Source organism: Corella eumyota, chromosome 1 (assembly GCF_963082875.1).
Source record: "Corella eumyota chromosome 1, kaCorEumy4.1, whole genome shotgun sequence".
Taxonomy (NCBI): domain Eukaryota; kingdom Metazoa; phylum Chordata; class Ascidiacea; order Phlebobranchia; family Corellidae; genus Corella; species Corella eumyota.
The window spans coordinates 20909049-20925286 of NC_137490.1; the positions used below are offsets into that span (position 1 = coordinate 20909049).

General features: G+C 31.0%; 2 protein-coding genes across 2 annotated transcripts; one reads left to right on the forward strand and one right to left on the reverse strand.

The window, feature by feature from the left end:
* The first annotated feature begins 4 nt into the window (after window positions 1–4).
* Window positions 5–2761, forward strand: LOC145742664 (transcription termination factor 3, mitochondrial-like). Its single transcript, XM_082560443.1, has 5 exons — window positions 5–556; window positions 1065–1256; window positions 1546–1676; window positions 2113–2216; window positions 2327–2761. The coding sequence occupies exons 1-5, from the start codon at window positions 18–20 to the stop codon at window positions 2498–2500; spliced, it is 1140 nt and encodes a 379-aa protein (XP_082416569.1). The 5' UTR covers window positions 5–17; the 3' UTR covers window positions 2501–2761.
* A 10763-nt stretch (window positions 2762–13524) lies between these two features.
* LOC145742086 (uncharacterized) lies at window positions 13525–15234 on the reverse strand. The gene is made up of 4 exons (XM_082559842.1): window positions 15046–15234; window positions 14528–14674; window positions 14039–14166; window positions 13525–13735 (listed from the first exon to the last, which is right to left on the reverse strand). The coding sequence occupies exons 1-4, from the start codon at window positions 15232–15234 to the stop codon at window positions 13525–13527; spliced, it is 675 nt and encodes a 224-aa protein (XP_082415968.1).
* Between the last annotated feature and the right edge of the window lie 1004 nt (window positions 15235–16238).

Here is a 16238-nt window from a genome sequence, read left to right on the forward strand (position 1 = left end):
ATGCCAAAAATTAAAAAATGTTTCTTAGAAAAAGTGGTTTTATAATTAAACAATCTTGTTTGCCTTTAAAGTTAATGAAAAAATCGACTAATAATCAACTTGTGAGCAATTGTTTAAAACAATCAAGAACTCTTCACATTACAAAGACAAAATTGTTAACTTCAATCGATCATAGTTCAAGTGAAATTTCATATGACAATTCTTCAAAAAAAATAATAGTTTCTGATTTTTTTAAATTTGATGACGAAATAAATGAAACTTTAAAGGATTCTATCTCGCCATCGGTACCAACCCATTCCAGCACATTTTCAAACTACATCAGCCATTCAAAAACTTTGCAAGCACTTGCTATGCTCAAAGTTGAATTGTTTAAAATTGAAGAAATCTACCCAGAAACTCTCCAATATTTTGTTAAACTTGATTTAAATATCGATGTCAAATCAAAACTTGATTTTTTGATTAAAAATGGAGTTTCGGTCGAGGACTTGGGTTCAATTCTCACCAAAAATCCAATATTGTTGGACCCGAAAACAAAAATTGATGATCTACAAGAAATGTAATATTTTAGATTTTTTTGTATGTAGGCTATTTTAATATAGGTAAAGTCATATATTAGCGATATTTTTATACTCAAAAATTAATAAAGTGGATGTCACTAAACACAAAAATGATTTTAACTTTAAATTATTTCACCTACTTATTAAGTTATACAACTTTAAAAAGAAAATTAAAATTAATCAAAAAAAAAGAAGAAAAGGGAAGCCCTGTTTGTGATGACGTAGAAAGTCCTAGCTTGTACGCATTCACTACGCTACTTGGTACTTTCTACGTCACACAAAAAATATGGTAACCTGTTTTTTTGTAATAAATTGGTGTGGGCAAATATTAGTTAAGGGTTGCGATCATAATACAATGATAAAAATACAGCCTGTAAGACAGGCAATTAATTTGTTAAATTAATAAATCGTCTCCATATATTCACATTTTTATATGGTTTACATAATTAAAAAATATCTGAGATCCATTTCTTAAAATAATTTGACAAAAAACTTTGTTACTTCTAGAGTTGATTATTTAGAGTCAAAAAAATTCCAGAAGCTGCAAATAGCTTCTCTAATTAGCAGACTACCCTCAATTTTCCATTTTTCGGTGCCAAAACTTGATGCAATGTTTGGTTTCTACCAAAAACTACCAACTAATTATGAAACAAGCATTATCACTATAAAGGGGAACGATTTACGAAATCTCGTGTTAAAGTAAAAACTATTTTATTTTTTTTTTAAATTTCTTTCTTAGAACAAAGTAATAAACATAATTTTTAGTCAAAAAGGGTTAACTAAAAGTTAAAACTATTTTTTTTCTTAAAGAAAAAGGGTAGTGGGAATTATGTAACTTAAACATTTTTATGATTTACTTTTATTATTCTAAAATTTTTATCTGATTTCTGTTTGGTAAAAAGGTAACAACTTTTTTATCGTGTTACAAGTAACAACTTTTTATCATGTTTTTAAATTTTTTATATTATCCATACTAACATTCTTATAGATGTCCACAATTGTTGCAAGAAGACACTCAAGAAATTTTCTTGAAAATCAAATTTTTTCAGATATCTTGCGGTTTTACTATTCCTCAAATTAGAAAAATGATTCTTGACAGACCAAACATTCTTATTCAAGGTATATCAATCAAAGTGTCTTATTTTTATTATTGTGTTCAAAAATCGAAAATTAATTGGGCTTTTGCCATAATTTTACCAGCAGCATAGTTTAGTGGGAAAAACACTTGGCTTCACTACACAAAGTCCTGGGTTGACTCGCTATTACCCATGCTTTAGCTTCCTTTGAGTAAGGGCACTATGAAAAAAACAAATTTTAGCTGAGCCATCGTGCAAATACAATCCACAATATTTTAGTCATCGGGCAATTATAATCTACAATATTCCAAACTGGCAATGGCAACACGAGACTGGGTCCGGGTAACTGATGTTACTCTATGTTTATAAAGCAGTGAGAATCAAACCCGGAACCTCATGTTGTAACATCTTCTAATTAAAATATTAGTTTTAATGGTCTTTACACTCTAAATTTATTTTAATTGTTATATTTTATTAAGACATTAAGAAAATAGAAACTTTGTACAAATTGTTAATGAGAGAAATGGAAATAGAAAACGAATTAATAAGTAAATCATCTTTCGTATTTGGAACGAGAATAAAGGTAATATTAGTCTATATATCCCCATATATATTACAAATAATGCAATAACATTAAAAATATAGGAATATATTAACACATTAGCATATTAATATATGGAAAAAAACTTGTAGATTTTAGAGACACGACATTTTTACTTAAAATCCTTGGGAAAAAACAAATATAAGGAAGATGGACCTGGGTATATATCGTTATATGATATTACATGCTCCACTAATGAAGATTTTTGCAAGAAATGTGAAACCGGTTCTTTGGAGGACTTTGAAAGATTTATGAAGACAATATGATGTCATATTATATAATGTTGGAAGGACGTCACAAGTAATAGTGTAAGTTACGACGCCATTACATAGGTATTGCCTTACAGTATTGGTATACCGATAACAGCCAAAAATCTTACTGTATATTGACGTACAAAATAGTATTTGAGTAAGTTACGAAAATAAAGATTGGTTTTCTATTATAGCAAATATTGATCTTTAAATATAATTATTGTAAAAAGTTCATGACAAAAAGTTTCTATTTTTAAATAAATGCCGACAACAATAAAGTAATTAATTATTTTTGTTTTTAATTAAGTGAATTATATGAGTTTGCATATAAATAAATTAAGTTTTATTTTTGGCTTGATGGGTGCATGTTTAAACTTCATAAAGCAATGATTTTGCACAAAAATAAATTAGTTTTTTTAATTATTTAAACTCCCATTTTTAGTTCATTATGCCTTTAAAATAAATTTTTATTTTTTTGATTCAATTTTGTTTGTGACGTCATTCCAGGGTTTTAATGACGTCATATTTAGTTACTGTTTGTACGTTTTAGTCCTGGTTGTTGTTTTCTTTGATCTCTATTTCCATACTTTCTGGAAAAAATACGTTTTCTTCACTCTTACCGACCTCTTGTATGGCTTCCAGGTTCAACTCCGTCGTATTCTCTTTGTTGTTGTTCGGAGTTAACAAAGAACTTACGCTTGATTTCGAGAAGACCTTGCGGTCCACATCCTCCATCACTTGAGCTACGAAATCACCTTTTGACGGCTGGTATGACAAAAAAACGCTGTCATCCCCTGCTTCTGAGACTTTATCCTTTTTGTTGAGGCGAAAAGTTTTTCGGATTTTCGAAAATCGACCACTTTTTCGTTTATGTGTTTCAACATTTGTTTGGGTGGCCACTGGGTCTAATGTACCGTTTATAGTAACTGTTTTGTTTATTTGCACGCCCGTCGTATCTTGATTTTGACTAAAATCGTCATTCCTTGTCTTCCTAGTCAGCAGAATCACACCTGCTGATAACCTACGCCCTCCGTATGCAGCATGTGACCAACAACGACCAATCAGATCACCAAGATTTTCAAACGTGTTTCTGTACATATTTTTAACAGCTCGTCTAAACCCTTTATCTCTATTACTGTATATAAAAAAGTTCCAAAGACTGTTAAGAACCAAAATGAGGGTGCTAATAAATTCGCTGGTGTTTACCGCTACAACGTCGCGGACAACCAGTAGCCTAGGCTCCTGGGCTACAGCAGTTGGAATAGTCAAGCTGACAATGGATACTACGGCAACAGGTAACACGCTTAACGTGAGCACCACGACCATAAGAACCAAGGTTTTAGCTACATGGGCCTCTCGCTTCGCGTGCGTTTGATTTGAAAGTTCGGTCATTACTTTGGTTTTCTTTTTAAGTACAATATACGTTGCAATACTAACACCCCACATTATCACAATTGGAATTGCACCCAAAATAATATATATGACCAAAGCTTGCCTTCCAGTTAAGGAAACAACGAAAGATACCACGATTCCGTAGCTTAAACTGGGTGTTAAAAACGGTAAAATCGATAGTACAATCCCTACTATCCACAACGTAACGCAGACTCGTTTGGTCCATTTTTTGGCATTAAATCGGCCGTATTTTATAGGTCTATACACAGCTAATAACCGGTCAAAACCGGCTGCAGCCAGAATATACACTGATACAGCTAATGACAGTGTTGTAAAGAATCCTATGGCGCTTACATACGGCGTAGGAAAATTTGCCATGTAGCTGTACGAAGCTGAAGTAGCCCTGCTTGTAAGTACGTTGTTTGTTAAGTTAAGACCTTGCATAGCAAATTGCTGGTTAGGCCTTCTTACCAAAGTAGTCGTCCTTCGTGCAAGACTTGAGATAAAAGTAGGTAAAACAATAAGGCCTACTAGAAGGTCAGCTATGGCAAGTGACAGTCTGTAAATCCCAGGGCTCGTTCGAAGTTTTGGGTTGTATAGAATGACTGAAATCACGGATAAGTTGGCTATGGTCACAGCTATTGCAAGCAACGCGCAAACGACCATCGTTGTTATAACTCTTGCCCTGCAACTAAAATAGATGAATTAGTAATATTGCGTTATTATGCTGTATTTAAATATTTATAAAAAGGGGATTTTGATTTTAAACAAACGAACATTTCTAAAATAAACCTCTTTTGCATTTTCAATTTTAGGTTGCATTTTTAGCAGTTATTTATGCATATTAGTTAATATATAAGCGCGCGGTAAACTGGTAAAACACTTGGCTTTACAATATGAGGTTGTTAGTTTGATTCCCACTAGCGCCCATTAAAAAAAAAAGCGCAGCCGAATACTTCAGGGATGTTAATAAAACAAAAAATACCTGCTAGGCATGCACGTCCAGGCTGACAATCCATATTCCTCTATGTAACTACCTTCAAGACCGCACCATATTATACTACATGCTGGTATGTCCAACTGATTTACTTCGTAAAACACAAAGTCTGGTTCTTTATGTTTAGCATCGTATATTGCTACCTGGACGCAAGGTTCTGAGAGATCTTCCACATTAAACCTTTTATAAGCTATTTGGGCCGTTAAATCGCGCCATTTTTGTATTTCTTTGCTTACAAATTGTCTGTCATTAGGACTTGAACCCGAAAATTCATCTTCATTTGAAATATATTGAGTAACATCTTCAACAACTGTAAATGGTTGTAGTTTTCGAGCATTTTCTAAAGCCACTTCAACTGTTTGAACACACTGTGTTGCAACACTTTCGTAATTACAATATAGGTCGTAAACAAGTGATGTATAAGTGTTGTGGGCAAAAGTTCTGTCTCTACATTCTTCTTCAAGTTGAGGGCAGTTCCAGCCCCTTAAAACCTCCAAAAATTTTGTCAAATCAATGCTTTCTGACACTGTAGCCCAGTTAAAATAGTAATCTTGTATTGTTCGGTTGCAGCATCGTAATCTAGTGACATTTGTTACCGGGCTGCTTGGATTAAACAAGCATACTGGCCTGGAATTGTTGTCCCGTGTGGTGTTAAAGCTTATTGAAGTAACGGTTGTGACGTCATTGTTAGTCTGGGTTTGTGTTGTAGTAATACAACTCACAAATACACAAATTTGTATAAGTATGAAGATTACTAGTTCCATTTTTGCAATATGGTTTAATTTTTAGCTAATATTGCTGTATTAAAAATAACAAAAGCATTAACTTTATAGCTTTAACGTATTTAAAACAAAAAAACTCTACGCTGTAGACCTATTGGATTTTAAAAAAATACATTTTTGCTTTTTAAAAATGTTTACGTTACTTCTACTGCTTGGTTTTTGTTCTGCCTTTATATTTCAACCATTTTTATAAACACTATGCAATGCCCTATCTTTAACCTTTTTTAGCACAGCTATAAACGAAACCAACTAATTTCTGAGAATTTTCGTCTGGAATAAAAAAGTTTACACAATTATTTATTATAATATATTTAAATACAATTTTAATAATTCCAACAACGTAATGTCACGAATTTCATAAATAACAATATCGTATTTAGTAAAACATTGGAGTAATGTCACGTTACGCTTTAATTTTGTATTCAAAAACTAGAACAAGTATTGCAAATAGAATCACGTGTGTCATTATTATATAACACGTTTGTATGAGTCAATATCAAATTCTTTAAAGGGAAACTGAATTAAAAAATCGACAATATTATATAATTATATAAACTGTACTAAGTTAAGAAATATGATTAAAACATTTTGACGTTTATAATAAGGCTGCTTTGAGGCTTTAAACTTCGACGCAAAATTCATGTGACGTCATTGCCGTTTTTTACAAAATAAATTAATATACAGCTCAGTGACGTCATATACGGTTTGGGTTTCAAGTTTAAGGCCTTAAAGCGACCTAATGACGCTCCCAAAAATGAATATTTACATTTTTAATCGACAGCTAAATTTAAAATACAAGATTTTCAGTTTAGCTCCTGTTTAAAATCATTAAACAACATGCACCATTTAATTACCCTATAACATTTGAATATTCTTTATATGAGTATGCCTACTATTCTTAGTAATAACAATTTTACGAATGTTAAAATTTGTGTTTTCAAGTTTATATTTTACTATCAGTATTTTTTTATTTTTTGTCTTGAATTTTGTTTGCATCATCTTTTGAAGTGGATTGTTGTCGTTTGAAAATATCGTGTCGTAAAATCATCGGTAATGCTGCTGGTGAGGTAGGCAAAAACAATGGGGTGCTGTTATCTCGTTTGAATTCAGATGGTAATACAGTTTCTTCCATTTTCGGGGCATTTTCTTCCGTAACTTTATTTGAATTTGACGAAGTTTTCATTATTATTTTCCGCCGTGATTGTGACTTTGAAATTTCAGTTTTAGAGTTTTTGTAAATACAAGATCGCAGGCAAATTATTCGACTTAATATTTTCTTTTTAGCAACCCGAAAGTCTTCGTCTCGCTTACTATAAATCAGCAGGTTCCATAAACTGTTGCAGAATAAAAACACAAGCGTCAGAAATTCAACTGAATTGAAAGCTGAGGCTGCAAAGGGGTCAAGTTTCTTTGGCAAGCTATAATCAATATTACCAAAAAACACCGAACATATCAAAATAATAACGGCTGGTAGCAGACTTCCAGAAAATGCGCAAACCATTGCTGATAACATTCTCGCTAAACGATATTCCAGCAACATTGCCTCGCCACTGAAAGCGCTAAAGTGCGCCCTTAGTTTGGCTCTGTTAACGGTGTGCTTTCGAGCCAATTTATGTGTCATGATTGTCGCTATTAATAGAACAACAAACGGCGCTAGGAACGCTATGATGTAATAAATAAACGCTCCATTTCCAGTGGCAACTATTAGAAGAGACGCCACCATTTTATATTCCAATAAGTTGTCATCTAATACAAATGGTCCAATAGAAAATATCACTGCAATTAACCAGGTGGCAATGATAATTGTCACAGCGCACTTTTTAGCTTTTATTTTGTTATATTTTAACGGGCAGTATACCACTAGAGCCCGGTCAATACTGGCAACCATTAGAGTGTAAATTGTACATGATAAAGTCATCATAGTGAAAAATCCAACTGCGTTGAGATATTGGCAAGAAAATCGGGAAAAATTTAAGGCTTCATCTGCAAATAATTCCGTTGAGTTAAAATTCAAGGTATTTGTTAAGGGTTTTTCCCAACTTATAATCCCCATACTTGATATAAAAGTTGGCAAGACTACAAAACCGACTAAAATTCCATTTAAGGCAAGAGAGGCTTTAAAATAACCTTGGATGTTTTGTAACTTGGGGGTAGTAAGATGCACAGCTATGATAAGTGTGTTAGCCAGAACTATTCCAACTGCTAGAATAGAGCACAAAAGCGTAATGATCAAAACACCTGCCCGACATCTAAAAAACAAAAAAATGTTCAACATTTATTTTTGTTATATTGTTTTATGATTAGGTTTTATTTTAAAAAATCTTTAAGCAATTTATTTTTAAAAATGTAATGCTTTAAAGAATAGTAATATTTCTAGCAAATTATTAAACAATGTATGTTTTTAATCCATTAAGTATGGCACTATTTAATTGTTGTAATATGGTTGCAACCTACAATAATATTTGCCTGTGATAATTTACTCTCGCACCACAAACGACAGTTTTATGTATTTTTACTCTATGATATATAGATAGGTGTATAATTTTCACTTACCCATGAGATAGGCAATTCCATGTTGTGATATCCTGATAATTCGAATTAAAACCACACCAAGATATTACACAAAACGGGATTTTAACATCAATAAACTCTTGATAACCATTTTCGTCAATCAAATATTGTAACAATTGGCTATAAGCTGACTTGGATTGAAAATTCGATAAGTTGTTAAATTTATTTTCCAGTTCGTATTTCGAATCAAGTTTTATATTTCGTATTTCGGTAATATTTATTTTTTCGATTTCAGTTGTACTTTTTTTGTTAAGAAATGTCCTGTCGCAAAAATACTCATACATTATTTTGCTATAGCAAGTGAAGTTGTATTTTGGGGATTGACATTCTTCGTAATATTGATTACAATTCAAGGTTTTCAGTGTTCTTAGGTAGTCAACTAATTTATATTGTCCACTGGTCCATTTTAGAGCATAATTTTCGACCGTTTTGTTACAAAGAAGTTCATAATCTGTTTGATTTGTATTTGTTAAGTTCTTACGTAGAAGTTGACTGTTTAGGTCAGGATATGCTCCGTTGTTAATCTTTGCTTGAGTGATATAAATGTTTTCAAATGCAATAAGAAAACTCAATACAAATAGGAATAAATTATGCATAATGTTTTATCTGACAAAAAAGAAAATAATTTTATTTTCGAAGTCCTTGCATTTTTTTTCTTTTAACCTTATCTAGACTACTTGCAGTAACTTGTAGTTTATACTAAAATTTAATTCCATTTTTAAGCTAATATTTTCAAATAATACCTGCTATGCCAAGCCATATATACTACAGTTAATATAACTGCAAAACTACTATAAATTTCTGTTTAAAATAGCAACTAACTATTAATACATCGATTGCAATTTGATACCTAAATCACCAATTCATAAAACACTTTAGAAAAAGAAAAAAATTCTTATTTGGCTTTAGGCATGCTTGTTTTAAGAACTATGCATTTATGGTCAATAGCACCCGCTATTAATTACTGGATAAGTTTAATCCATACCAGCATATTTGAAGTAATTATATACTAACACAAGTGCAGTTTCTCCTTATGGTGGAAAGGCTGGCGCGTAGCTCTTTAATTAAAATTGTCTAAAACTTCGTTGAACATTTTGCTAACATGTCACAGATTATCAATTAAATTTAAATAACAGCTATTTTGCTTTATTTTTGGTAACTTTTTTATTGTTAAAATTATGTTAATATATTTAAAATTTTTAAACCTTTGTTCAATAACTCTAATTTTGTAGCTCTTGAAAACATAAATCTCAATATTTTAACAAGTCAGCTATTTTTTTTTTTAAATAAAAATCAATTTAATGGCACAATTTTTATTTGCGACACTTAAAGTGCTATCTATTACGACCTGTATTTTATTACACAATTTTCTATGATTTTATTTGTTCAATATTGCCTCAGGTGTTTTAAAACTTTCATGGAATTGGAAATTTTCTACAATAACAACAATGTTTGAAAACTAACATTTAATCACCACTTGTTTTAACCACTATGCAACAACAAAACATTTTTGTAATTTGTTTAATAACACTTATAAATATATATAAAACACTCAATTTATAACTAACATTAAATATCAAAAAAAAATATATTTATTTTTTTTAATATACAATTTAACTTTAGTAAAATTTGACCATGAATTAGCTTAATAAAGTTGTTTTTATTAATTATTTCAAAGCTTAAAATTAACCTGCTTTTAAACTGAAGATAATCAGTATCAAAGTATTAAAAAAACATACAATATTACCAGTTAGTAAAAATTAAAAAAAAATCAATTTAAAAGATATCAAAATCAAGAAGACTAAGGCAGCGTAGTGTAGTGGTAAAAACACTTGCTACACCATATATGAGGTCTTAGGTTTATTCCCTACTGCTCATGCTGTAGCGTCCTTAAGTAAGGCGCTATAAACGGTATGAACTCTTGCTGAGCCAGCACTTAATCAGCAGCATAATTACCCATAACAATATTAAAATAAACATAGTAGCAAAAACCTGACTAAACAATATTAATAATATTTAACACAATAACGCGCTAAAACTATATTTTGGAAACAACAGCAACATGTCACAAAGTTATGCAGAAAACGTTAACATCAACATGGGGTAGACGAGTTTTGGCAAATTCTTTCTCTCCAGTGACATCATCAATATATTCGTCATACCTGGTGGATTTAAGAGAAAAACCACCAAGTTTTTTGTTGATAAGTTGTGAATATTTCGACGTACAAACTGAGACAATATATTTGCAGTTCTTTTCTTGAGCTATATCGAATAGTCTTAAAATAAAATGTATAGTAAAGGTTATATATACTCGAAGACAAGACAACTTGTAAAGGTGCGTGGTGCAGTGGTCAGAACACTTTTTACACTACATGGAGTCCTGGGTTCAATTCCCATTGATTTCATTCTGAAAAATATTAATCAAACTTACAATTTCCATGCGGCACTTGCTATTCCCATGTTTGAGTATCGTGTTTCTGTTGCTGCGCATTCGACCATAATGTACTTTGAATTTCCAACTACTGTGTTTGGAATGTCTCCTTCCATTTTAACAAGAAACTAAATAAAAAAGTTATCTCGCTAGATAGTGTAAGAGGGCTTTTTGCAGAAAAATTGATTAATAATTGATGATAGTGTCCGGTAGTGTGGTGAACCGGTCGTGGCGTTGGACTACGAGCCGAAAGGTTTTGGGTTCGAGCCGCACCAACGTCACACTATTTGCCCTTGAGCCCGGGGTTTACGGATAGCTCAAAACACGTCATAACAGCACACCCTTCCCCAATAAAAGAAATAAACCTATCACCTTAAGGTGATATGAAAAAAAAAATTTGATGATAGTAGCCCGTTTGTGTGGTTAAGCGGTCATGGCAGCGAACTATGAGCCGAAAGGTTTTGGGTTCGAACTGCACCACTGCCACACTATTTGCCCTTAGGCTCGGCGTTTACGGATAGCTTAAAACATGTCATAACAGCACACCTTTTCCCAATAAAAAAAACTATTACTTTAAGATGACATGGAAAAAAATAGTCTAGGTGTCCAATAGTGTGGTATACTAGTCATGGCTTTGGACTGCGATCCAAGAGGTTTTGGGTTCAAGCCGCACCAATACTACACCATTCGCTCTTGAGTCCGGGGTTTACAGATAGCTTAAACACGTCCCAACGCACACTTTTTTTTAATACAAATAAAAAAACCTAAAACTTACAAAAACTTTAAGGTGATAGAAAAAGGAATTGCGAATGCATATAAAAAATATTCGTTTATTACTCTTGTTTACAATATTTCAAAAAAAATTTTAAATAATAAATATAAATACGATCACGATATTTATCAAACCTTGTTTAATTTACTAACATGTTTTTTACCCTTGCCAAAATTGTGATCCCTTTATCCTCACTATTTTCCTTGTTATATTGTTGTTTTAACGTAGACATTGAACACAACAAGATCGCTATTAATTTGTCAGGATTTTTGTCAAATATTCCGATGCTGACATCATGGCTTAAAAAACTCTAAAAAATTATGAAAAGAAGTTTATATGATTGCAACATAAATTTGCCTTTTGTAACTTATACATGTAAAACAACTGGCAGTTTTTATATAGTTTTCTTATAATAATAAATGCATGAAACTAAAAGTATAACTGGTAAAAATAACTTATTATTGTTAAATTTTATATATTACTAAATTAACTATATTAATAATGCTGTACAAGTAATTTTAAAGCAATTTAAAGTCATATATTGGCGATATTTTTTTACTCAAAAATTGATGAAGTTGGTGTCACTGAACACAAAAATGATTTTAACTTTAAATAATTTCATTTACTTTTTAAGTTGTACAAATTTAAAAAAAATTTAATTAAAACAGAAAGAAAAGGAAAGCCCTGTTTGTGATGACGTAGAAAGTACCAGCTTGTATATATTCACTACGCTACTTCGTACTTTCTACGTCACACGAAAAATTGTGGTAACCTGTTTTTTACGTTAATCATTTTCCAGTATTTAAAAAAATTAAATTGTAAGTACCACAGACATTTTTTAAAGGTTCTAAAGGTTTCGGGATATATAGTGACGTCATAAATGTAGCGACTTGCTTTCGAAATCGCATGAGCTAGGGCTTGAACTCAATTAGGGTTAGCAAACCAGGGTTAGCGATTCCAACAAAGTTAAATCGAGTATACAAAAAAGTTTTAAACGATGGAAAAAATTATATAAACACTATTGGAAATGAATTTTTTTTTTAATTAAATTTAAATAAAGTATTTAATTTTTTTAAAATAAAGTAATATTTTTTTTAAATCGAAGGGTTTCGGGTTCGAGTCGCACCAATGCCATACATTTTACGTCCTAATAAAAACTTCAAAACTTATATTACTTTAAGGTGACACAGAAATAAAAGTGTGCCTACTGTAAAATACTTTTCATCGTTTTTGTAAATATTATCCATCTTATAAGTTGTCTCCAAGGCTTGGTAGGTGGGTTCTTGCTTAAAAAAATAAGTGAAAACTAAATGTAAAACTTGGTCACGGTCACTGCTTGTTAATTTTCGAAATCCAAACTTTTTCCCATTTCTAGCAACTATACATTCTGTCGTCATATTTTCTTAAACTGACTCTACTTTTTAAGTAACAAGATAAACAACATAAGATAGAACTGTTTTGGGGCATATGTAGATTTATTTCTAATTTCCTGTGCACCAGACCTTTTTCCTAAGTTAATTAATGAAACGTGTTTTAGGAATTATTATTTTAACCAACATGTTTTTCGCTTGAGGTCTGGATTTTATAGAAATTCCAAACACAAAAGCGACTAAAATTGGCATTAAATTTAAAGTATAACGTTACAAAAAACTGTTTATACTCAGATAGTAACACTATAATGTAAAAATTAACAATAATCCTTTAAACTCTTGCACATACACGCGCCAAAGTATCTATCAAGAATGTAAAAATTTTGATTAAATAAAGTTACTTTGTATTCCAATTTTTTCTGACAGTTTGCTAACTAGTTTTTAAATATAACAAACAGAAATATTTTTTTAAGCTTTCGAGCATAAGTTAGAGTTATACAAGACATACAATAAATAATATAATAATTCAACATAAAAAATGGATAAAATTAATTTAATGATTTAAAACATGCCATAAATATTAATGAAGACACTAAGATTTAAAATATGTTATGGCATGGTCACCAAACCCACAATGTTGCACAATTATATCGTGAATGAAATTTGTTTTATTATTGATGTAAAATTTGTTAGTAAAACCGTAAAATTTTAAAACACCACGATGTTATAATTCAATACACATCAAACGTGTATCAACATGAGGTAGAGGAATATTTGCAAATTCTTTATTCCTAGTGACGTCATCAACGTATTCGTCATACCTGTGTGTCTTTAGTGACCAACCTCCAAGTTTTTCGTTAACAAGTTGTGAATATTTCGACGTACAAACTGAGAGAACGAATTTGCAGCCATTTTTCTTCGCCGTTTTAATACATCTTAAAGAAAATATTTGAAATATTATTACCTGTAAAAACTTTAAAGTTTTTTTTATATATCTTTATCCTTGATGTGGGAAGACCGAATGCGCGATCTTAACATAGAGTAACTGACCCAGTCTCGAGTTGCCTTCGCCAGTTTGTATATTATATAGATTAGAATTGCCCGGAAATTATGCTCTTGAATAGGTGTTGGCTCAGCAGAAGTTATACCGTTTATAGCACCTTACATAAGGGCGCTACAGCATAGGTGTAATGGGAATTAAACACACGACCTCATAGGTGTTATTAACATTTACTTACTCTTTCCAAGCGGCTCCAACTATTCCTATGTTTGCATATGAAGTTTTAATTGATGCACATTCGACTACTAAGTAGTTAGAATTGCCAACTACAGTACTTGAAATATCTTCTTTAAAGGGACCTAAAAACTAAGCAACATCAATTATCAGCATTTGTTTAATCGTGGTTTGAACTTGTTATTTTGTAAGTTTTGATACTTCACAAATAAATTTATGTTATTGTTTTATTAAAGTCTTTGTATTATTTTTCTACTTCTTGTAAATTTTTTTGGGGATTTGCAAAGGGCTTTAACGCATAAAATAACGTATATGTTACCCCGACTCAGTTTTTAGTTGCGTTTTATTTGCGCTTTAGTTTTAAGCCCAGAAGAAACATTTACCTAATATATCACCTTACTCAAAGGTGCTACGATATGTATAAATAGAATATGGGAATAAACCAATAATACCATGTTATGTGACAAGTTAGTTAACCAAATTTGAACTTTACCCTTTCAAGGATATCAGATGTTTTGTCTTCGCTATTTTGGGCAAATTTTGTTTGTGGAAGATTTGAAATTGAACATATTAGAAATCCTATCAAGCTTTGTGGATTTTCATCGTAAATACCAATGCTTGCGTTGTGACTTAGATAGCTCTTTAATGTTAAAATAGAGTAAAGTTAAAAACTACTTGATATTAAAGTCGACTTAACAACCTAAACATAGAGTAACTTTATTTACACTACCCAGTCTCAAGTTGCTTTTGGCTGTTTGAGACAGTAATTATATTTGCTCAATAATTAAGCTGCTGATTGATTTCAGTTTTGCAAAGGTGTATTTTATCTATAGCACCTTACTTAGGTGCGCTGCAGCAATAAAACAGTGGGGATCAAACCTAGGACCTCGTATTAAAGCCAAGTGTTAAGTACTACTACCTACACCACTTCGCCACTATTTGACAATAAAATGTATAACTTGTTAATATGAAATAAACACTAGGAGTTTTATTAAATTTGCATTCTCTTACTAAATAATAACTTCCGCAGATTTCCTCGGCTTGATTTATTTCATAAGTTGACTTCATTATTTTAAAAGTTGGTTCTTCATTTTCAAAATATTTTGCCATTAAGCGTAAAACTTCATTTCTATCATTGTTTGTTAAATAACAAAAACCGAATTGTTTTCCATTCTTTGAAACTACATAATTTGCCGTCATTTTCAAATAAATTTCTACATATGTTTAGTGAAGTAATGCAAATATTGACATTTATGTTTTGTTGTGTGTTTTTTATACAACACACTCTTATTCTAATTTCCTTTATTTGTCATTTTTGGCTTAATTAATTTAGACCCATATGCTAAGAGATCACCAACGTTTGTTGTTACATTTTTAACGTAGTAAATTGTTTTAACAACATATATAATTAGGTATATCTGTGTAGTAAATATTTATTAACCATTTCCTATACGTTTACCAGTTGGTTTCTTAATAAGCTATATAAACAAATAATTTTGTTATAAAAAAATTTATGAGAAGGTATTTGTTTTTAAAAATTTTTCTAGCTAATTATGTTTGGTAAAACTTGTTTTTTATATTTTATGATTTAATAAATGTTCTATAAATTTATGTGCTTCAAATTTTTAACACACCTTAGGCCACGTTTAGTCATAACTTTCCCTCTAATACAAAACGCACGTGCGATTTTTTAAAAACAGTTTTTATGTCTTTGGAAAATTACATTTAAGTGAATGTATACTAAATTAATCAAAATAAGAATAAGCATGTCAATTTTACTTAAAGTTATGATTCCATGCAACTTGTGCAGTTGGTAAAAGTTCGAAGAATAACCACGTGGAATTCTGGGTTTATTTTTCCACTGATTCCACGTTACTGCGCTATTGAGTAATGTGCTAAATACAGTCACATATACCTACTAGCAATTTAACGATATCGAAACTAGTAAAAACAACCAACAGCCTGTTTAGTTATTTTAAATAAGGGGTAAAGTAATTTTTATAAAAATAAAACATTGCATTTAATACTGGGAGCTCTATTAAAGTCGTCTGCCTGTTTTAAAAATGCGAAAAAGACAGAATCTTTATACCTTTTTTTGTATACCCTAAAAATATTTTTTATTTTGTATACCCTAATCTTTCCTTTTATTCACATACCATTTTTTTTGTATATATATAAATTTATCCTTAACAAAGGTCGAATGC

What these genes read in the sequence shown, in the direction of transcription:
- LOC145742664 (XM_082560443.1), top strand. Translation starts at nt 18, where the DNA reads ATGTTTCTTAGAAAAAGTGGTTTTATAATTAAACAATCTTGTTTGCCT. An exon ending in ATTGATGATCTACAAGAAAT is followed by an intron (nt 557 to 1,064) that starts GTAATATTTTAG and finishes TGTTACTTCTAG; the next exon opens with AGTTGATTATTTAGAGTCAA. An exon ending in ACCAAACATTCTTATTCAAG is followed by an intron (nt 1,677 to 2,112) that starts GTATATCAATCA and finishes TATTTTATTAAG; the next exon opens with ACATTAAGAAAATAGAAACT.
- LOC145742086 (XM_082559842.1), bottom strand. Translation starts at nt 15,234, where the DNA reads ATGACGGCAAATTATGTAGTTTCAAAGAATGGAAAACAATTCGGTTTT. An exon ending in TCTGCGGAAGTTATTATTTA is followed by an intron (nt 14,675 to 15,045) that starts GTAAGAGAATGC and finishes TTAACATTAAAG; the next exon opens with AGCTATCTAAGTCACAACGC. An exon ending in CATCTGATATCCTTGAAAGG is followed by an intron (nt 14,167 to 14,527) that starts GTAAAGTTCAAA and finishes GATGTTGCTTAG; the next exon opens with TTTTTAGGTCCCTTTAAAGA.